At 38.2% G+C, this 22708-nt stretch overlaps 1 protein-coding gene across 2 annotated transcripts; it reads left to right on the top strand.

Moving 5' to 3' along the window:
- Nucleotides 1–226: 226 nt before the first annotated feature.
- On the top strand, nucleotides 227–15020 carry LOC127420477 (protein phosphatase 1K, mitochondrial-like). Of its 2 annotated transcripts, XM_051662802.1 has the most exons (8): nucleotides 232–391; nucleotides 907–988; nucleotides 1637–2130; nucleotides 5834–5934; nucleotides 6025–6190; nucleotides 8770–8914; nucleotides 11902–12036; nucleotides 12115–15020. In XM_051662802.1, the coding sequence occupies exons 3-8, from the start codon at nucleotides 1697–1699 to the stop codon at nucleotides 12244–12246; spliced, it is 1113 nt and encodes a 370-aa protein (XP_051518762.1). In that variant the 5' UTR covers nucleotides 232–391; nucleotides 907–988; nucleotides 1637–1696; the 3' UTR covers nucleotides 12247–15020. The 2 variants fall into 2 exon arrangements, with proteins under 2 accessions (XP_051518761.1, XP_051518762.1); XM_051662801.1 differs by lacking the exon at nucleotides 907–988 and having other exon boundaries at nucleotides 227–391; nucleotides 12115–15019.
- Nucleotides 15021–22708: the final 7688 nt, after the last annotated feature.

The following is a 22708-nucleotide window of genomic DNA, read 5'->3' as shown; positions in this document are numbered from 1 at the left end:
TTGGGGAAAATATATATATATATATATATATTCTAGAATTTACGTGGCAGATTTCCATTTGTATCTCAGGTACTAATCCTTCGAGTTCATAGATGTTGTAATCGATTATACATTTCAGTGTAGATTTGTCTGTAATAAGACTTTAATAATAATATTAATGCGGCTCAATGGAGGATTCGGCTTTCTGAATCACTTAGCGCCCCCTGTCAGAAGGCACGTTTATTTCTCATAGGACAGGTGCTGGTAAAGAAGAGTGTGTGACACACTTACTGTCACTGCAGCGGGACAGGAGAGAGTTGAGCGCACTTATTTTTATTTTTAATTTTTTTAATTATTTTTTTGGGATGGACACCAACTTTGTCATCTTTTAAATAGAAAGTTAAAGCTGCAGGTAAGTTGCATGACATTTGAGTTAAAAAATCATTTGGTGCTTTTTTGATGCAGTTTGTGCACACCAGATGAACTGATATAGTCTGAAATTATATTAATAGTAAAGAGGCAATGTCATGTTATTATTTGACAAAACCAAAAATCTTACTTCCATGGTGTAACTAGGCTATTAGGTGGTCAATTTTAGTTTCTGTTCTGTTTAGCTTTTCAAATAAGACAAATATAGTTTAATATATAATTGAAAATAAAGCTTTTAAAATAATTTTAACTTTATTATTATTGTTATTGTTGTTGTTGTTTTATTAGTAGGCCTAGCAGTATTATAAATAATGTATTAATTACGTTTATTATAGCTTATTATTATTATTTTAGCATCTCTATGTTACTTAAGTAATGTAAAAGAGATTATAATCCATGTGCATGAATATCAATATCATGATGATCAATGTCAGTGTCATATGGTCATGTGACATCATCCTGATGGTTTTGCATTCCCATGTGTTTATTTTGACATAGAACACCCCTCTTGCAAAGGTCAGCAGTAACACATACCGGGCACACGTGAACTTGACCTAAAGATGTCAAAAGGGCTGTTCAGGTCAAGACTCACACAATTATAATCACCTGTTTATACATGGGTGCAGGGGCGTAGATTCTGGGGGGGGGGGGGGGATGGGGAGAGGTAATCCCCCCAATAATCAAGACTACCAAGTACAAGGGGCCTGGGTAGCTCAGCGAGTATTGACGCTGACTATCACCCCTGGAGTTGCGAGCTCGAATCTAGGGCGTGCTGAGTGACTCCAGCCAGGTCTCCTAAGCAACCAAATTGGCCCGGTTGCTAGGGAGGGTAGAGTCACATGGGGTAACCTCCTCGTGGTCACGATTAGTGGTTCTCGCTCTCAATGGGGCGTGTGGTAAATTGTGCGTGGATAGCAGAGAGTAGCATGAGCCTCCACATGCTGTGAGTCTCCGTGGTGTCATGCACAACAAGTCACGTGAATAAGATGCGTGGATTGACGGTCTCAGAAGCGGAGGCAACTGAGACTTGTCCTCTGCCACCCAGATTGAGGTGAGTAACTGCGCCACCACGAGGACCTACTAAGTAGTGGGAATTGGGCATTCCAAATTGGGAGAAAAAGGGGATAAAATAATAATAAAAAAAGACAACCAAGTACAATTGTACGCCCTTGCATGGGTGATTCTAAAAAATTGGACTACTAAATAAATGGATATGTTTTGTTCACAGGTTAGGACAGAGTACCATCTGAAGTGTGCTGAGAAAAGACCATCTTACTGCTCTCTCTCAATGTCTGTCTCGGCCGTGTCGTTTTCCCATCTGCTCCGATGCAGTCTGTCCTCGGTGGGTCGGAGTGTAAGTGTGTGTCCGGGCAGGTGTGTGTGTGCGCGGGTGCAGGCTGTGCCCGGGGTTCGGTGGAGCAGCTCGCGTTTGGACGTGGACGGAAGCGGTCGTCCAGGGACGTGGGATTCCTTCGGGATTTGGGATAACCGGATAGAGGAGCCCATACAACTGCCACCCAGTATCCTCTATGGAACTCCCATTCCGCACGTCAGCATGTCCAAGGTGGGCTATGCGTCCCATATAGGCCGTCGCAGTGAAAACGAGGACCGTTTCCAAGTGAGCAAGCTCACACACAACGTACTGTACTTCGGTCTGTTTGACGGGCACGGAGGACCACAAGCTGCCGATTACTGCCAAACTTACATGGAGCAACACATCAGGTACCCACACACGCACACACACCAAAGTACTGTGGTGGTACCATGGTACAGTGATGGCATTAGATGGAAATATCATGGTACTTTGATACCCTCCTGAGACCCGGTGTCATGATAAATTGAGTCAGCTTGATAAATCGAGTCCCCATATGACATCACAGCTAGTAATGGGTACTCTATTCAGTGCCTGATTAAAAATCGTACAAATTCACTTTATGGTATATGCTGTTTTAACTATGTAAATATGACATTTAATGTCTTTAAAATCATATGTTACACATAATAATATATAACTGAAGTTATATATTGTGAAATTAAAGATGTGACGTTGTATGTGTTTTTCATTTAGCCTAGATTTGAATGGCATGCTATCACGATAACATACCCCCATGGGGACTCGATTTTCCAGGCGGACTCAATTTATCATGACACCGGTTGTGACTGTTGTGTGCGTTTTCCATTCCCGTTTTTGATTTGTAACTAGTAGCCCCAAAGAAACATGCAATATAGAGAGAGAGAGAGAGAGCGAGAGAGAGAGACCAAATAATTTTCCTAAAAATTGATGTCCACATATGTGGACAGCGGGACTAAGTTGTGAAATTGGAAATGATACCAAGCTATAGTAAGTCAGATTTTTTAAAATCAAATTGTTTATTATGTTTCCAGGAGTGGTTATTCATGTTTTTGAGACGTTACAGACATTACATCAGAAATTAGCATAAATAATTCTTAGTAGTGGCCAGCATAATTGAATCACTGTTAAAATATAATAAAACATTATAAATTATGAATCTATGTACTGATTACCATTGTCCCATGTCTGCCAAACATGTTGAGTGGTCCAAACATCATCTGCAGCCTGAAACTGAACTTGAACTTTTGGTCGGATTTTAGGAGTGAATGCACTTAGCTGCATAGAAAGCTATAGGATGCTCCCTTGCTCCCTAATTAGTGAATGACTTAACCTCCAGTGTGCTGTCTGTCTGCACTGGTCTCAGAAGAGTTTGAAATGCACCTTATTTTCATCCTAACTCCATATAAAGCCTCTGAAAACAAAATGTTTCAGCTTTTGGATACACCCATTGATTCTCAATGTGATAATGCACAGTAGGATATTTTAGTCCACGTGGTCATTGTGTTTAACAGTGTGCCGTTTCATGATAAATCAATGACATTTTAAAAATGGCATATCAGATGAAACTATAGACTCTAATCTTTTGACTCAAACAAGTTGTAAAGTAAAAACATAACAAGGTTTCTTACTGTGGGCCTGGGTAGCTCAGCGAGTATTGACGCTGACTACCACCCCTGGAGTTACGAGTTCAAATCCAGGGTGTGCTGAGTGACTCCAGCCAGGTCTCCTAAGCAACCAAATTGGCCCGGTTGCTAGGGAGGGTAGAGTTACATGGGGTAACCTCCTCGTGGTTGCGATGTGTGGTTCTCGCTTTCAGTGGGGTGTGTGGAAAGTTGTGCGTGGATGGCAGAGAATAGCATGAGCCTCCACATGCTGTGAGTCTCCACGGTGTCATGCACAACGAGCCATGTGATAAGATGCGTGGATTGACTGTCTCAGAAGTGGAGGCAACTGAGACTTGTCCTCCACCACCTGGATTGAGGTGAGTAACCATGCCACAAGGAGGACATAGTAAGTAGTGGGAATTGGGCATGCCATATTGGGGAGAAAAGGGGATAAAAAAAATAAAATAAATAAAAACAATGTTTCTTACCAGATGTAGTTTTGTTGCTGTTTCTCCCAAAGACAAACTCCGCTGAGATTGCCGCCATGTTGTTTTGTCACATGACTCCATGCGTCGAAATTTTAACCCTTTAATGACAGCCAAAAGTCTCATGAACTGAGATCAATCGGTTTAAATGAAATTAAATTATGCATAGCCTATTGTGAAGCCAAAACATAATGTCCACGCATGTGGACGCGGGGTCTCAGGAGGTTAAATGTGTTTATTCAACTTCAGCCCATTGCATGTTCCAGGGGTTTGAACTTTTCTTTTCAGGTTTTGTTCTTTTTGTTATACAGTAATAAGGTCTCATTAAATCTGACTTGGAAACTTTTACTTTTAAAGTACAAGGATAAAACATAGAAAACATTATAAACATATAAATTATTACATGTTTAAAAGTATGATAATCTAAAGAAAGAGTGGAATAAACATAAACCATTTTAATATTTATTGTGTGAAAATTATCTATTTTTCAAAAATGACGACTAGAGATCGACCAATATAGGTTTTAAATGGGCGATGCCAATGCCGATACCAAGATAACAGTGTTTTAGACTGTGTGTTTTAGATGGAAGATAGCAGTTTCTCCTGGTTTCTTTTTAGTCTTCCCGTTTTAGTAATTATTTGCACATAAAGAAATGTTAATACATTAGGAAGGAAATAACAACAGTACACACAGTAATCCAGCAACCACAGATGGTATATGCGCATTAGCAATCGCATTTTCTCACCAAAAGACAGAATCAAACTAATTGCACATACAGTGCACAGTGAATATGTCATTTACATGTAGTGCTCATAATCGCTTTTACTTTGAAATTGCTCTATTGCACTCATACTTGTCCAGCGAGCAGCAATCTACGGACCATTTCCAGTTTATTTCGGCCCAGATCACCTGCTTGGTGTGTCATGGACTGACTGTTGCGCAACATTTGTGAGTCTGTTTTGATCCAGGCTATTATAAAAAAATGCATCTTTAAAAAAATGCTTAAGAAGAATATACTGTATACGAGGGCTCCACAGGAAGAAAATGGATTTGGGTAAGTTTCGTGAGGTTTGTGAATTGTGAACGAGATATGTTGCACACATGTCTATTATTGTGGTAACATGATGGCACGTAACAAGAAAACATAATAACAAAACAAACTGTGATTGGTCATTTACATTTCTCAGATGGCTCCTTCACATGCAAGCAGGTGATTCTCGCCACAGTCGCAGCTTAAGAAACTAATCGGCCAAATGGGAAAATTTATTGGCCGATGCCGATAATTTAAAAACACCAAATATCGGCAGATTTATCGGCCTCTGCGATGTATCTCGGTCAACCACTAATTACGACTGTCCCACAGTTGTTCCGTAATTTCCACAACACGAAACAATTTTACCCCTAATAAAGTTTTTTCAAAGGTTAGTGTACTTGTTAACCAAGTAGACAAAAGTGTCAGTGAAGAGCATTCTTGAGATGAAATATGAGGCAAGTGATGTTTAAAAATATTGTTATTGGGCATAATTTCCAATCAAGCTCTAATATGCCAAATTATGCATATTATTATTTATTTGTATATTATTTAATTGTATGTATTTAGGATACATAAAATGTTAGCTATGAAATGAGCCTTAGCAAGACAAAGAAGTCTGTCATTTTATTTCAAAAATTGTTAAAAATCAGTGTCATTTCCAGCACGGAATTCTATACAGAATTTGTGACACACTGGAAATGACACTGTGATGCTAATTTTCATAACAAAAGTGATATAAATCTCCTGTGATACTCTTTTAGTTGACTGTTCAACAAGTAAAAATAATGTAGAGTGTGAAAAATGTTTTAACAGGATTTTACATATTAGAAATCCAGCAGTGCTTAAAGTGCCCGAAGTTGAAGAAACATGGTACTAAATTATATTAATATACCATTTACATGGTACTTAAAAGTGTAATGCATAGTATTGTGTGTTTGTGTTTTGTAGAGATTGTTTGGAGGTGGAAACAGATTTAGAGGTGGTTTTGTCTAAAGCGTTCCAGCAGGTGGACGCTGCTTTGGCCGCAGAGCTGCAGATATACGGCAACGGTATGAAAAACAGCATACAAATTAAACAATGCTTTGATAAATTATTCTGTAAACTATCAGTAAAGTGTTTGTGTGTTGTTCATTCACCAGCCTCTCTCATGATGGTGGGCTCCACAGCGACAGTTGCATTGCTGAGAGACGGGATAGAGCTGGTTGTCGGCAGTGTTGGCGACAGTCGCGCTCTTTTGTGCAGAAAGGGCAAAGCTCGCAAACTCACAGACGACCACACACCAGAGCGAAAAGATGAGAAACAGAGGTACAAATGGGTGTTGTGCAAAACCTGGAAAAAGGCCTAAAAAAGTCATGGAAATTCATGGAAATTTGAAAATGAATATGCTTTTTCTAGCTTTCTTCTGCCTAAAATGATCTCATCAGCTAGATTTTATTTTTGTGTAGAGTAAAACTTGCTAGCAAATCGAAGTTATTTCTGACTTGTGAGCAAATCATTCTTTTGAGTGAATAAATATGTCAAAATGGTTCACAAATCAGTTTGCATGATTCATTAGCGAATCAGTCTGAATCATAATAATTATAAAAAAATCTGTATCCTGCAATTCCAAATGACTGGAAAGGTCATGGAAAGTCATGGGATTTCATTGGTCAAAAAGAGTGGGAAACCTGGAAGAAGCTTCAGTGAAGAAAACACTGTTTACTACACTGCCTGGCCAAAAAAAAAGTTGCATACTCTAACATTTAATTGGACCGCCTGTAGCTTTGATTACGGTGCGCATTCATCGTGGCATTGTTTCGACAACCTTATGCAACGTCACAACATTTATTTCCGTCCAGAGTTGCAGTCATTTTTGGCAGAGATCTTGTATTGATGACGTGAGAGTCGAACCACTCCGTAAAGTCTTCTCTAGCACATCCCAAAGACTTTCAATGGGGTTAAGGTCAGGACTCTGTGGTGGCCAATTCATGTGTGAAAATGATTCCTCATGCTCCCTGAACCACTCTTTCACAATCTGAGCCCATTGAATCTTGGCATTGTTGTCCTGGAATATGCCCGTGCCATCAGGGCATATAAATCCATTGATGGGATAACCTGGTCATTCAGTACATTCAGGTAGTCAGCTGACCTAATTTTATTGTTGTATAATGTTGCTGAGCCTAGAACTGACCAATTGAAGCTAGAGGTCGACCGATAATGGATTTTACCGATACCGATAACTAAGTTGGGCAGTACCTGCCGATAACCGATTAATCATCCGATAGTTTTTAAAATTGATACTGAATGAAGTAACACTCAAAGTAAAATAGTGCTGAACTTTATTACAAAAATAAACAGTACTGACTGAACCATTAAAATTTATTGTACTTTTTAAATGAAATAAATATACAAATATTAATATATATTAACTAATATTCGAATTTTAAAATCAGCTGATTTTTAAGTTGACGTTGTTTCCTTAGTCCACAAGAGGGCACAATAAATACATAAACCATACAGCACCATTATATTATTGCAAAGAACATTCCTATCCTGGATTTTTTTTTAAAAAAAAGAGCATTCCCCTTTCAACTAATGTGCATAAAATAATAAATAAAAAGTTTTAGTTATTTAGTTATCCATATTCTCAAATGTTAAGTCAAAAGTAAACTGAGGGGGGAAAACGCTTCAATATGCAGTACACATGGTGTTACACTTGCATTGATGCCACAGTACACTACTCCAGACTCAAGCTTCATAATAACAGCGAAATACCACATTGTTTTTTATTCAGTACAGTTGTATGTAGAGTAGCAATATTCTCAGATATCTGTGGTATTCGGCTGAACTCGGTGGTGAAGCGGCTCAGACTATAAGCCCAGGCCAGGGGCTGTTCAAACAGACAGAACAAAACAGACTGGAACCAAACACGAGGATCTTGAGACACACATATCCAAGTTGAACATCTTTCTTAATCTGAGAAACGCTTATAAGAGAGCAAGATGCAATGGCCAAAGACCTCCACCAACTGTAAGGGGCTGTTCACACCAAACGCTTTTGCAACCATTCCTATGTAAACGTGTGCTAGACGAATGTCTTTGTTTCACTTTGTTTTTGTTTATTCAGCGTCTCGTGCAGGAGCGCTGTTTTTTTTAGGTGATGTGACTAATGAAAGAAATTTAAAAAGCATCTTGAGACACCTGCTTTCTGTTGAACTGTTTTTGTTGCACTGTGTCTAGCCTTTTTTAGTGCAAGAATGTGAATGATCTGAAGTCATCTTATTATAGTGAGGATAATTTTTTTTTTATTGAAATCAGGTGCGTTTCTGATTTGTTTATACGTTTCTCTCGGCTGCATGAACATATTAATTTGCTTTCGAAAGTCACTAGCTTTAAATTTGCAACTTATGCTGAATATGCTGGCCAAGGAATGCATAAACGTGACCAGCTGGATATAAACTAATGCAAATAGATGGTAATAGATGGTAATCTCCACAACAGTTGCTGCACACTTGAGAAGGATAAGCAATCATAAGTGCGCACACACTTAAGGTCCAGGAATGCCATGTTCTGGTATGTGTGTAGTGATATCACAGCACACTGCATACTGCATGTAACTTACCGTGTGCTATTAATAACATCAGATAACTCCTCAAATGACAGCTCATATCCATAGAGTGAGAAGCGTACATCCCATATTACTCTTTAGCTTCTGTAGATGAAAACTCTACAGTTAGTTTGGTTATGAGGTTATTTCCATCTCAGAAATGTCAAAAGTGACAGTACATTTACTACAGAATGATTCCTATCACTTTCATTACATGTTTTTTGGATGTGGTACCTCAGTAATTGCACTCTTTTGTAAGGAATATTTATGTATGTGTATGCATTTATTTGTGTGTCTAGAATCCGTCGGAGTGGTGGGTTTGTGACCTGGAATAGTTTGGGTGAAGCTAACGTTAACGGACGATTGGCGATGACCCGCAGCATCGGAGACTTCGATTTAAAGAAGAGTGGAGTGATCGCAGAGCCAGAGACCACTCGAACTTTAGTAAGAGAGTGTGTTTATGTGTTTTTGACAACTCATGACATACTTTTTTTTTTTTTAATGATTTTATTTTCTCCCCTGAGGTCCACTGATTATGTTAGCAAAGTTCTTTTCACTAAAACAGTCATAATTTAGTAATATCTGATAATTTTCCACCCTGTCTCTGGCCCTCTCTTTGAAACGCTCGGTTTTGGCATCAACGTCTCCTTAAAACTTCAAAGTAAACGCCCACTGTTTTTTGCAGCCCCTTTGATACACCCATATTTGAAGCTCAGGCGGAAGAGAATGAACAAGGCCTACAAAATTATAAAACTAAATTTCAGGGTATACACATAACGCACATCCAACACATTGCATCGGAATATATTAAACTGTTCATCTCAAGCACAGCTGTTAACACTCAGCATCATAAACTATCAAATAGTCATGATATTTGAAATATTCATGAAATATTCATGAATAAAACTGTCTACTCACGGTTTTGCGATCGGGTCCAATAGTGTTTTTAACTGCCCCATCCTTTAATAACAGTTCCTCTGCAAAGCTTGAATCGTATTATGACTGTTTCACAAGCAATCCGCACTGACATGAGCCAGAAAAAGCATACAATCCACGCTGATATGAGCTGAAAAAACATACAATCCACACTGATATGAGCCAAAAATCTGCACATACATAGTCCAAAGCACAATGAAGACGCACATACATTATCATCATGCATTGAAGCCGTGAATGCATCAAAACGGTCAAAAATGTCCATCTAGTGAATGATTGCATACACCAAGGATTAAAAACAGTGCAAATGGGCGAAAGAACGTGTCCGTTTGTGCTCAAAACAACAAGAGACAGCAGCTGAATGAAAAAAAAAATGGCTTCTCCTTTTCAGAGTTGTAACTTGACACTGCATCTTTTAAAAGCAGCAAAAGATACATGACAACAGTCAAAGATGTCTGTCTAGTGCAATGGTTCCCAACCCTGTTCCTTGGGCTGGATTCACGAAACGTTCTTGAGAAGAAATTTCTTCTTAACTACCATTTTCTTCTTAATTTATAACTTAAGAAAAAAGTTACGAATATTTTGTATTCCCGATAAAACTTCTTAAGAGAGTTCTTATTTTTTTCTTAAGATTATTCTTAAGAAGCATTCAAATTCTCGAAATTTTTTTGTCTTAAAAATCGTTGTAAATAACATCTTAAAGTTAGGATAACCTCACATTTGTCTTAAATTCTAAAAGGTAGGATGTTTAATGAATTAACTGGGGTTTTCATGTTGAGTCTGAAGTCGCAATGGGCTGTTTACGTAGAAATGTGATTTTAGACAAAAAACATTTTTGACTGTTTTATGTTTAATTATATTTTTATTTTCAGCTTTCAAACCATGTAAATGTTTGAAATATTATTATATTATTATCAAGCTTCCCAAGGAGAACTTTTTCCTTACAGTAATTTCCTCAGACCTTGTTTACTGAAGTTTTTTTTCTTTTCTATTCCTCCATGTCAAATTAAAAGTTATCAAATGGTTAGCAGCAGGTAAATTCTCCTATGACGGGTAGTGTCTTTAAACTAACACAACTCACGCACTTTACAATCAAAAAAATGATCGCTAGGTGCTTGCTATTTGAAAAAAACAACGGTTAATAGATAAATGTATCATTACGATTTAGCAATACTGAAGTATTGAATATGGCTATGTGACAAAGCAAGCCCATGAGCAGGCTGATCAGACAACGTCAAAGCCTGTCTTTTTGAAGGGGCCTGGGTAGCTCAGTGGTAAAATACGCTGGCTACCACCCCTGGAGTTCGCTAGTTCGCTAGTTCGAATCCCAGGGTGTGCTGAGTGACTCCAGCCAGGTCTCCTAAGCAACCAAATTGGCCTGGTTGCTAGGGAGGGTAGAGTCACATGGGGTAACCTCCTCGTGGTCGCTATAATGTGGTTTGTTCTCGGTGGGGCGCATGGTGAATTGAGCATGGTTGCCGCGGTGGATGGCGTGAAGCCTCCACATGCGCTATGTCTCCGTGGCAATGCGCTCAACAAGCCACATGATAAGATGCGCGGCTTGACTGTCTCAGACATGGAGGCAACTGGGATTCATCCTCCGCCACCCGGACTGAGGTAATCACTACACCACCATGAGGACTTAGAGCGCATTGGGAATTCCAAATTGGGAGAAAAAGGGGAAAAATCCCCCCCCCCCCTCTTTTTATTCTTAAGAAAATATTTGAATTTTTTAAGAATTGTGCTTGCGAACTTCTTATAATTTATCTTAAGAACCTTCTTAATTTTTTTCTTAAGAACATTTTCGTGAATCCGGCTCCTGGAGGCCCCCCAACACAACACATTTTGGTTTTCTCCCTAATCAAACACGCCTGATTCAACTCATCAGCTTGTTAGTGGAGACTCCAAGACCTGAATTGGGTATGTCAGAATAGGAAGATATACAAAATGTGCAGTGTTGGGGGGACCTCCAGGAACGGGGTTGGGAACCACTGGTCTAGTGCATGTTTTTTTACAAAGATAATTCAAAATAGTCTGGACAGGTCCACTTTGGTGTTCAGGAATAGTTAGGCCACACTAGGCCTGTTTGTCCTGCTCTCTCTGTTTCCGAACTGAGCACCAGTGGTCAGGGCCAAAGGTACGATAAAGTAGGCATTGATGTTTTTTTTGCTGAGGAGGTGGACATGAATTAATGGGCCCACTAGTCACGTAGGATAATCACGGAAGTAGAGAACGAGGTGTTTTTGCAGCTTGGTTTCAAAAAATGCAAAAACACCTCGTTCTCTACTTCCGTGATTATCCTACGTCACTAGGGGGTCCATTAATTCATTAATTAATTCAGTAAATAGATAGTAAAAACTTCAACTTCAATTTTCATGTTGATTGTAAAGGTCGTTTTCAATTGTTTAATTAGCACTTGATTCATATGAAATGTCAAACTGAATTGGAGAATTCAATGGGATCATTATTTTCTCTCATGTTCTGTGGTCTCGTAGTTGCATCACGCTCACGACTCTTTCCTGGTTCTCACGACCGACGGCATCAACTTCATCATGACCAACCAGGAGATCTGTGATGTCATCAACAAATGCCACGAACCCACTGAAGCAGCAAACGTCATCGCTGAGCAGGTACTGAATTACGACTCTTTTCTTGAACTATGAGTCTCAGTTGAGATTGTTTGTTGATTTGTTGTTCTTGTTGTCCAGGCTCTGCAGTACGGCTCAGAGGACAACAGCACCATCATCGTTGTCCCGTTCGGGGCATGGGGGAAGCATCAAAATGCGGAATACACTTATTCCATGAGCCGAAACTTTGCCTCCATTGGCCGCTGGGCTTAGCCAGGAAACAGTAGTCAAAAGGTCTCAACACAAGGAGAAATGCTCCCATATTCAAGTGCACTGCCAACAGTGCGTTTTCTCCTTCACATACTAAACAAAAGGCCAAATGGATTAACTTCTGAGATGTTAACGCAACTGAAACATAAAACTCCACAGCTGATGAGGTTATATCTTGATATAACCTTGGCCATAATCACCATAGATATTCAGGGTGGACCCCCCTAATTTTCAGATTAGTGGTCAATCAATATGGATTTTTCAATGAACAATTCATAAAATCTTTACCTTTGGTCCCCCGCAACATTGAATATTTCGTCATATCCTTGCTTAACAGCAACCGTACATTTAAAACTAAAAGTTACTGTTGTAGTTTATTTGGTTAATTGTTTGGTTGACACTCCAACTATTTGTAAAATGTAACACTTAGTTTTGTTATATGTTGTGTTCTTGGTGTATTTTAACAGTTAGCTGGTATTATCTGACTGAGCACCTTTAAAATATACTGTATATACACTCACTGGCCACTTTATTAGGTACTTATTCATGCAATTATCTAATCAGCCAATCATGTGGCAGCAGTGCAGTGTATAAAATTATGCAGATACGGGTCAGGAGCTTCAGTTAATGTTGACATCAACCATCAGAAATTTGATCTCAGTGATTGACCGTGGCATGATAGTTGGTGCCAGATATATGTTATATATGTAATGCGTATTAATGACGTTTTGACAGGCAAGATCTTAGAATAAGGAACCGAGTCAAATTCACCAGAGCAGAACATGAGCATTGTTGCTGCTGTGATTTCTATGGTCCACTAACAGCCTAAAGTTATCGTGAGTTATCCTTTAACTTTAGAGAGGAAAGTGAACCGTTGAACTAGTTTTACTTATGGCTTAACCTTTAGTAAATATGTCCCACATGTCTTGTGTGTCTGTGAGCTAAGAATACACTAAAAATGAGGCAACCTGCATAGTTTACTGTGATGCATACGTATGTGTGTTTGCAATCATTGCACCGTGTTGTGTGTCATTGTACCGAAAAAGACAGGCCTGACTAGATCTGCATTTAATGGCCCTCAGATCATGAGATATATTGATTTCCTTCAGGTTATTCTGACTTCTATGAGTTATTTGGTTACTTTGGCAAAAGCAGACTATGCATTAGTCAAGCGACTGTGTTTTGTGGACTTCTGCCATCTGCTGGTGGAACAAACATCTAGCAGTGTTCGTCCAGATTTATTAACACAGAAATGCCAGTGGCAAAAGACCAGATTCTAAATGCTAAACTAAATGTGTTACAGTAATCTGCATCGACTGAAATCTGCACCATGGTCTTCTGCATTTGACCAATTTACTGCAGTGAGTTTACACCGAAAACACTGTCCATCATTGTGATGTACACGGTCAGTGCATCACATATTCAGTTATTGGCCATTTGTTTGCAATGAGAATATAGAAAAGCCAGACTTACAGTATGCTGTCAGAATAGTCTCAAAACTAATATATTTTACTAATATAAGTAATTGTATTTGTTTAGCACATTTCACAGTACAAATTGTTTTTAAGCAGCTTTACAGAAAATTATGCTGTAATGTCTAAAACATTACTGACAAATGCACAACCTAATATACATTCATTAAATATGCAAAATTCAAAACAAGATGTATTAATGTACAAGTATTTTATAAAGACATTGCAGGGGCATATGTTGGTGTTTACAATCAAGGACTATGTTTTGCAGCATATCATACAATTTACATATTTGTCAGATGCTTTTATCCAAAGCCACTTACAGTGCATTTATTATAGGGACAATCCCCCCTAAGCAACCAGGAGTTAAGTGCTTTGCTCAAGGACACAATGGTGGTGGTTGCGGGGATCAAACCAGCAACCTTCTGCTTATAAGTTCTGTGCTTTAGCCCACTATGCCACCACCACTGTCCATCACTTCTACATTAAGAAAAAAAAAATCTAGTTCCTCTAGTTTACCGTGTGGATCCTCTAGTAGAGCGGACAATGGCTTCACTCCTGAATCTCCTGGTTTATTATAGTTTAGATCCAGTTCTCTCAGGTGTGAGGGGTTTGATCTCAGAGCTAAAGCCAGAGAAGCACAACCTTCCTCTCCAATGCTGCAGCAATAAAGCCTGCAAAGAGTAGAAAAAACTGCACACTAGCAGCTCTACACAACAATTCAACAGATTATTTAAAGTTGTGATTTAAATGTGTGCAGTCTCACATATCAAGGCCAGACATATCATCATCAAGTCTGGGCTACTTTGCACTTTATTTTACCTAAGAACAGCCCACTTAGACACCAACACACAATAATTATTCAGCTCAGTGTTGTTTGTAATTTGAATGGCAATGATGGACACAAACATATTTACACTCACTTTCTGACTTTATGATGATATGCGTGAGATGTGTGATCTGGGCCTTAAGACCACCCTCCACGCCACCAGAAGGAACCCTCTCCTGAGTTTTAAGTCTTAAGTACATCTTAGAATACATATTGTTTCGAAGCAGCTTTACCAAAAACATGATACCTCCAGCAAGCCAAAGGCGACTGTGGCAAGGAAAAATACTCCATACAATGTAAGTTATTGGAGAGACAAAGCATTGAAGACCCAGACTCAGCTGGGGGAGTCCATCCTCCTCTGGCAAAGCACACATTACAATAAATGTATATGTGCCAAATTTTAACTAGTTACATACATAATATATGTAATACTGACCATGTGTTCTTGGAATAAATTATTCAACAATTATGTAATATGTCAGCTGAACAATATTAAAATTGTATTTATTTTAGATCCGGTCACCTTATTTTCTCATGTTCAAGATGGTTCCTGCATATAGGTCCAAGGAGATCTAATATTGAACCTATATGGTACCATCTTCGCTCTTGAGTTTGGTTATCTATACGTACTTGTTAATACATTTTCTGCACATGGATACTTTCCAACTGTTTTAGTCTTTTACAGTGACTCATATACAGTATATTAATTAACAATGTTTACTTAGCTATCTAAATGTAAACATGCAAAATAAAGATAATTATAATGACTATAGAATAACCCAAATCTTACCCCTAAAATAAATGTTTTTGCATTTTTAGAATATAAATAAATAAAATTACAGACATCCCTGATGATCCCAAAGAATTGTTTTTTTTTTTTTTTTTTTTTAAATTTAACTCACCTCTGGGACAATTTAATCCTCAAGGTATAGCTACTGTGAGTAAACACACACACACAGCTGAGATGAACCATAGAAACAGACACATTAAAAGTTATCTGAACCCCCCCCCCCCCCCAGAAATATCTAAAAATACGAAAGATTGAAAGACCCGTTTCCATCTGGTATTAAGATGTGTCTGGTGATCAGATCACATGTGGTTAGGTAAGACATCACTGTTTAAACCTGGTCTCTCAATACGTCTCCTGTGACTACTTGTGTTCAGATTTCGAGGGGAGGGTCTCTAATTTTATGATGACATACAACAAAGCACTATGTCAGTGTGTTACTGCATGATAATAACTCGCAAAAAAGTAATAAAAGACAAAAAAGCACAAAAATTACTGCAATCATGCAGTTTAATTTAATCTAAGCACAAATGCAACATTTCAAGCAGAATTCCCCGTTATTTTAATGGAGTACCTGTATTAACTGAGCTTCCGATATGGGTGCTTCTCATCTGTGTCACTGTATGTCGATACCAGGCTCACTGCAGATGTTTCCATGAAGTTTTCATGCAGGTATATGAATGCGCTTGTTCAAAATCAGACTGTTATTTCCTTTTAAATCTGCACGTAACCGGCAAAGTTTAAAACTTGTTTTAGCTCAGCGGTTGATTGACAGGTGATGGGTGGGTGCCTCGCTGCTCTCCGGAACGCATTCTGGACGGATTAGCATTTACAACTCAAAATGCAAAATGCACTTAACATGCATTTTTGACTACCTCCATATTTGGTTTTTGTGCTCCGATCACTAAATGTTTTAGACCCCATTTACACCTGTAATTAGTGCTGACCACTTGTAATCGATCTCTCAAAATGCATCTTAATACCAGGTGTAAATGGGGTCAAAAATAATAGTGAACTGATAGCATAATAAATATAACATCACCCACTGTAGTAATCCAACAGGGAAAATGGAACCTCAGAATCACACGTCATTTATTATGTGAATGCAATTCCTTCCTAGTTTGAACACGAGACGAAAAGAGAAAAGACAAAAACCCGGGTCTGCAGGGCAACTAACAGAACATGCTATCATTCATGCCACATGAAAAGGTAAACGCACTTAAACTGATGCAAAAATGTCTGATGTGGGATGCCGCTTGACAGTAACTCGGCAGAATGGGGTCGATACCAATGTAATGAAACATTCGGTAGCAACATGTTGACTTCCTGTGTAATCATGTTGGTCCAAAAACAATGAATATTGGAACACATTGGTGACATTGTTTGAATGTGTGTGTGTCTTTTAAACATTTATGTAAAACACGGCATTATGGATTACATACAGATACTGATTATATCATACTGATGTAATGGTAGCCAGCTGGTAGGTAGCTGTGCAGTGTGTAAACCTCACACCCCTGACCTCAAGAGGTGCACTAGCGACTGACAGTAGGGGCTGCAGCCTTTAGCCTCGTCATTAGTGCACCTGCTTCCCATGACCCCAGTTCGAAATTCACTCAGAGCGGGTTGAGTAGGACTGGTTACAGTGGTGTCGTGACCATGATGGGAGTGAGGTTTAGGGAGTGAGTGTAATGGTAGCCAGCTGGAAGGTAGCTGTGCAGTGTATAAACCTCACTCCCCTGGCCTCAAGAGGTGCACTAGGGGCTGAAGCCTTTAGCCTCCCCATTAGCACGCCTGCCTCCCATGCCAGAGGCCCCGGTTCAAATACTGGTTACACTGATCACATATTTTAAAAGTCAGTTAAAATTATTTTAGATTATTTCCACACTTAAATATAGCCACATTTGTTGTGTGTGTGATAAATGAACCTGATTAGTAAATAAAACACTGCTAAGTGGTGATATCTGTTCAAACAGCAGAAAAAGAAGAATATCATATAATTATCTCACATTTCACTTATCTAACAATATCACTCACTGTAATTTCTCCAGTTTACAGTGTGGATTCTTCAGTAGAGCAGCTTCACACCTGAGTCTCCTAAGTTATTAATGTTCAGATTTTGTTCTTTCAGGCATGAGGGGTTTGAACTCATAGCTGAAATCAGAGCAGCACAGCCTTCATCCTCAATTTTGCAGTGATCCGGCCTACAGAAAGAAACCAAAAACCTTCTTACATAGACATAAATTCTAGGGGGTAAAAGAAAATTTGTGCCAAATTGTCTGACTGATATGTCCAATTCCAAAAAGTATTGAATGGAATGACATGAATATGTCTGTTTGTGTGAGAGGGGTAAGGTTATTACTGCCCAAATGCAAAAAAAATAAATAAATAAAATTCAGGTGTTAAAAGGAATGTAAAATATTCAATATAAAATAAACTATATGGACCTCATTTGGATATGCTGTCAATCACCACAGAAAATAATCAATTATTCATTTTGTAAAAACAAACAAAAAATATGTTTCCACTACTGCATTTCTATTGCAAACACAAAAGCAATTATTGCACTGAAGATTGGGCTGCACAATTATTAAAAAAAATCATTAATGTCAATTAATTTCTTAGATATTTTCTGCGCAGATGACACACAGCTCCATACTAACATTTCTTCAGCTCAACCTTGCCAAGACAGAACTCCTCGTGATCCCAGCCAACCCATCTGTTGATCACATCCTCTCCATTCATCTTGGTTCAACAATACCAATGCCAATCAGGACAACCAGGAACCAGGGTGGGGTGGTTGATGACCAACTAAATTTCAATTGCCAACAATTGCCTCAACCACCCGGTCATGTAGGTTCACACTTTACAACATCAGGAAAATTAGACCCTTCCTGTCTGAATATGCTCTGCAGCTCCTGATCCAAACTCTCTCTGTTGGCTGGCCTCCCAGCTAGCATGATTAAACTACTGCAGATGGTCCAGAATGCAGCAGTGCGTCTGGTCTTCAATCAACCAAAGAGGGCTTTCATCACGCCACTCTTGATTTCACTCCACTGGTTACCTGTAGCTGCACCCATCAAATTCTAGTCTTTTCTGGCCTTCAGGACAGCTAATGAAACAGAACTATCTTACTTCAAATCACACTCACTCTCTTCGGTCAAAAAATGAGCGCTGCCTAATGGTTCCTTCACAATGAGGCACAAAGCCACTCTCCAGATCAGTCACATTCTCTGTTCCTCAGTAGTGAAATGCACTTCCAACCTCTACCCCAACTGTTGGGACCTTCTCAACATTAAAAAACAAAAAACAAAAGAACAGCTGAAGACACATCTCTTCAATGCTTATTTGTTCAACTAACTGCCATACTCTTCTTATAGGCTATATATCCAAAACAATTACGTAACTGTATTGTGTTGTATAAACTTTAAAATATTTATTTCTGAGTGTGATATAAAGAACACCTACCAAAATAAATGTATTCTAATTAAAAAATTTCAAACAGCATTATGGACGTGCCATTTGCAATGAAGATGTAAAATTTTACTTCTTGTATAAAGTACTCATTACCAGTTTAATGAACCATTTGTATGTATAATCATAAACCCCTGCAAATCCAGACATCAGAACGCTTTCAGTCGAGACAAGTTTTTTTTTCCCCAGTTTAGATTGGGAAAAGGAATTCTGTTATGTACGGGACACAAGTTTTTTGGAGACCACACTCTGCACATGCCACTGATAATAATAGTCACACAATGTAGAAGGGTTGGAACTCCTCAAAACATGTAAAATTTCATTTTTTTCTTTGTTATTTTCACATTTATGAGGAAAAACTGGCATTACGGATGTGGCAAATGTAAAAGCGGCACTTACATGATGAGGTTAAAACCGTCTAAAGTTTAGAAGTAGTACATCTAGAAAAATGTCCTGAAGAAGACCTAATTTGGGTCGAAACGTTGTCAGTAAGTTGGAACGGTTAGCAGTGTGCAAGCATCTTCTCATTATTCTATGAACATTAACTTGTATCTGCGCACCTGCATTTTTTCTAGATGTGCGTATACTACTTCTAATCTTTTTTTTTTTTTAATATTTAAAACCTGCAGACTTTGACCTTGGAGACATCTGTATGGTTTCCATTGAAGATGCATGATTATTTGAATTAAGATTGAAATCGCGATATGGCCACGTGTGATTACTGAACCACATGAGGTTGCGTTTTAAAATATTGTGTGCATTCAGCAGTTCAGTCAGCCTTGCGTGAACGAGTGGCACCCTCTAGCAGGTTTGTGTGCACACGCTGAGAAGCGGCAAAATCAGAAGATAAATACTTATCATATTACAATTCAAATCCCACAGTTTCTCAAAATGATCAGTTCCCAAATGTTGGCTATAAATGATGTAAACTTGAAACATGTCACAGATCAAAGCAATAGTCGGCGATCTATATGGATTATCGGTGAAGGTTTGTGATTCTTCCATTGATATCCTCACGATCACATCCGTAACACATTATTATGTGTATTTAAAGTAAAGAAGGGAAACCATTTGTTCATCATACATAACAAGATAGCTTTGTACAGAAAGTATCAGCTTATTTGAATGCATATAGTTTGAATGATATAAACTTAACCTCTAAAATGTAACAGTCGTGACACAGCACTGAAATGCATCAAATTCATTAATGTTGCTTTTATAATTATAAAAAGAAGCGCCGTTATGACAAAGTGAGTGTATATATTTCTCAGACAATTACTTATTTTTATGGAAAATTATTACTGTTTAACATAAAGTGAAAATAATAAGTGTTTTGATTCCTCTTTTGCAACATTAAAGTAAGGCTGGTTGAATATGTTGTTTTAGAAATGGTTGATAATGAAAATTCCTTAAACATCCATACCACTATAATACAGTCAAATATAGATCTAAATGAACAATTAAAAAGGTTTTTGTTCCTTTGTTCCTTTCTCCACTGTATGGTTGACATTTCCATAGAATTGCCCAACATATGCATAACATGAATTTGTAATGTTCTATCACAGTTTGTACAATATTGTAAAGAACTGCAAAAATAGAAGTGCAGAAATGCTGTAGACAAAATAACCTTTTCATCCCACATCAATTGTCATGTTAACATATGTTTATACTTTATGTATTTATGTTTATGTATTTATCTTTGTGGCTCTCTTAAATTTTGGCCTATCATAAGTTCAACAGATCCAATCTTTGCTCAATGTAAATTATTTACTTTTAGAACAATAAAATAGATTTTTTGTTTTTCTTTTCGAACATTTTTAAAGCATAATTCAAAAGCAAAACAGCAATCTGATCACAAAATAAGGTAAGTCTGCAGTTTTTTAATTAATGAATTAAACTAATGAACGTCTTCTTTTGAGTGGAATATTTTTGAAGATCTATTTCAATAACCACACCTAGAGTCGCGAGTTTGAATCCAGGGTGTGCTGAGTGACTCCAGCCAGGTCTCCTAAGCAACCAAATTGGCCCGGTTGCTAGGGAGGGTAGAGTCACATGGGGTAACCTCCTCGTGGTCGCTATAATGTGGTTCTCGCTCTCGGTGGGGCGTGGTGAGTTGAGCACGGATGCCGTGGAGAATAGCGTGAAGCCTCCACACGCGCTAGGTCTCCGTGGTAACGCGTTCAACAAGCTACGTGATAAGATACGCGGACTGACGGTCTCGGAGGAACTGAGATTCGTCCTCCGCCACCCGGATTGAGGCGAGTCACTATGCCACCACGAGGACTTAGAGCGCATTGGGAATTGGGCATTCCAAACTGGGGAGAAAAAGGAAAAAAAAAAAAAAAAGATCTATTTCAATAAAATCTCATTTATATTTTCAGTGTTTGATCATAAGTTATAGACTCCCACACTTTTTGAGCAATTAATTTCCATGACTTTTCAATGACCAATCATTTATGTGCATTGGGTTGATTTGATAAAAATATATAATGATTAATTGAGATTGGGGAGCATTTACTGTATATGTAAGGTAACAATCTTTGGAATTAACGTGTTTAAATTATTAAAATTATTAGTGTACCGTCAATGGACTGATTGATTGTGCTAACTGGTGCGCAGGTTTTTCTCTATACAAGCACTCACAAAGAGCAATCTTAAACTGATGAGCCTTTTTTTTTATTTATTTTTTTTTTAATTTTACTAATTTCCATATCTTTTCCAGGCCTGGTAATCACTGATACTGTATTTACAGGTTTACTGTAAAACACGAATATACAGTTCTTTAAATTTCTGTGTTCTGACAAATACTCCGAAATTACGAACACTGTGGCATCATAATAATTTGGCTTAGATTTCTTACTGTTCATTAGTGTGTTAGCAAGATCTGTCTGCTTCGTCTTCCTCAGGACATGTGCTGTGATCTTCAGAAGCCCCTATGTGACTCTGTTCTGATCTTCATCCTCCCCCTCTTCACTCTCAGAGCATTCTGGAGAATCTGAGCTCTGTACTCTCTTGAACCTCTCCAGCTCTTTCTTCATTAGAGAGATGATGTTGTGCTCAAGCTCCTGAAGTCAGTGTTCAATGTCAATGATTGAGTATGTGTTTTAGTAATGGAGGATTAATAAACATAGCTGGATAATATTATTATTAACTGCATAATTCAAAATACACAACCACAAATGAGGAATTTGAGAACAAGACACTTTATATGACTGCAGAGATTAAAGTCATCATGAAATGATGTGTGCATTTAACTTCTGTAATGTGAAATGGGGTATTTACTGAGTAAATAATAGTAGGCAGAGACTTTGTTTTATCCAATGGGAAATTGATTGGATCATGAAAAGTGGGTGTAATATACCAGAATTGAGCCAGGTGGTTGTAAGGGAGGGGTTAAAATGTAAGAGGCATTGTAATTTGTGGCATCAGCCAAAAAGTAAAGTAGTTTCTGAGGCGGAACGAGTTATTATATGTGATGTAAGATGACTGATTGTATTTGGAATTACTCGCACTGATGAATTGTGCACAATAATACCAAGAATGTGTATTAATAAAGTAAATAAAGCCAACATTCCTTTAAGATGAAGATAGAGGAGCCTCATGTTGTTCGTGTGACACAGCACAAACCTACCTGGAAAATGGAATCCAAGTGTTTTCCTTTGTCCAGCTTTAATCTATACTGTTTGTTACTGTTGCTGAAAATTAAAACACTGAGTTCTCTGATAAACATCAATTCAGGCATTTAATACACAACAGTTAATCCCTGGATAAATGAGAATATTATCAGCAGTGTAAAGTAGCCTAAATCACTTGAATACCTCAGTTACCATCCCTAAACTGAGATGCCTCTCACTTCACATCAGCAGAAGTTTCTTCTGAACTGAAGTAGACTGGAGGATTCAT

The sequence above is a fragment of the Myxocyprinus asiaticus genome, chromosome 29 (assembly GCF_019703515.2).
Source record: "Myxocyprinus asiaticus isolate MX2 ecotype Aquarium Trade chromosome 29, UBuf_Myxa_2, whole genome shotgun sequence".
Taxonomy (NCBI): domain Eukaryota; kingdom Metazoa; phylum Chordata; class Actinopteri; order Cypriniformes; family Catostomidae; genus Myxocyprinus; species Myxocyprinus asiaticus.
Note: the sequence above shows the minus strand (reverse complement) of the source record. Positions and strands in the feature narration are given on the sequence as shown.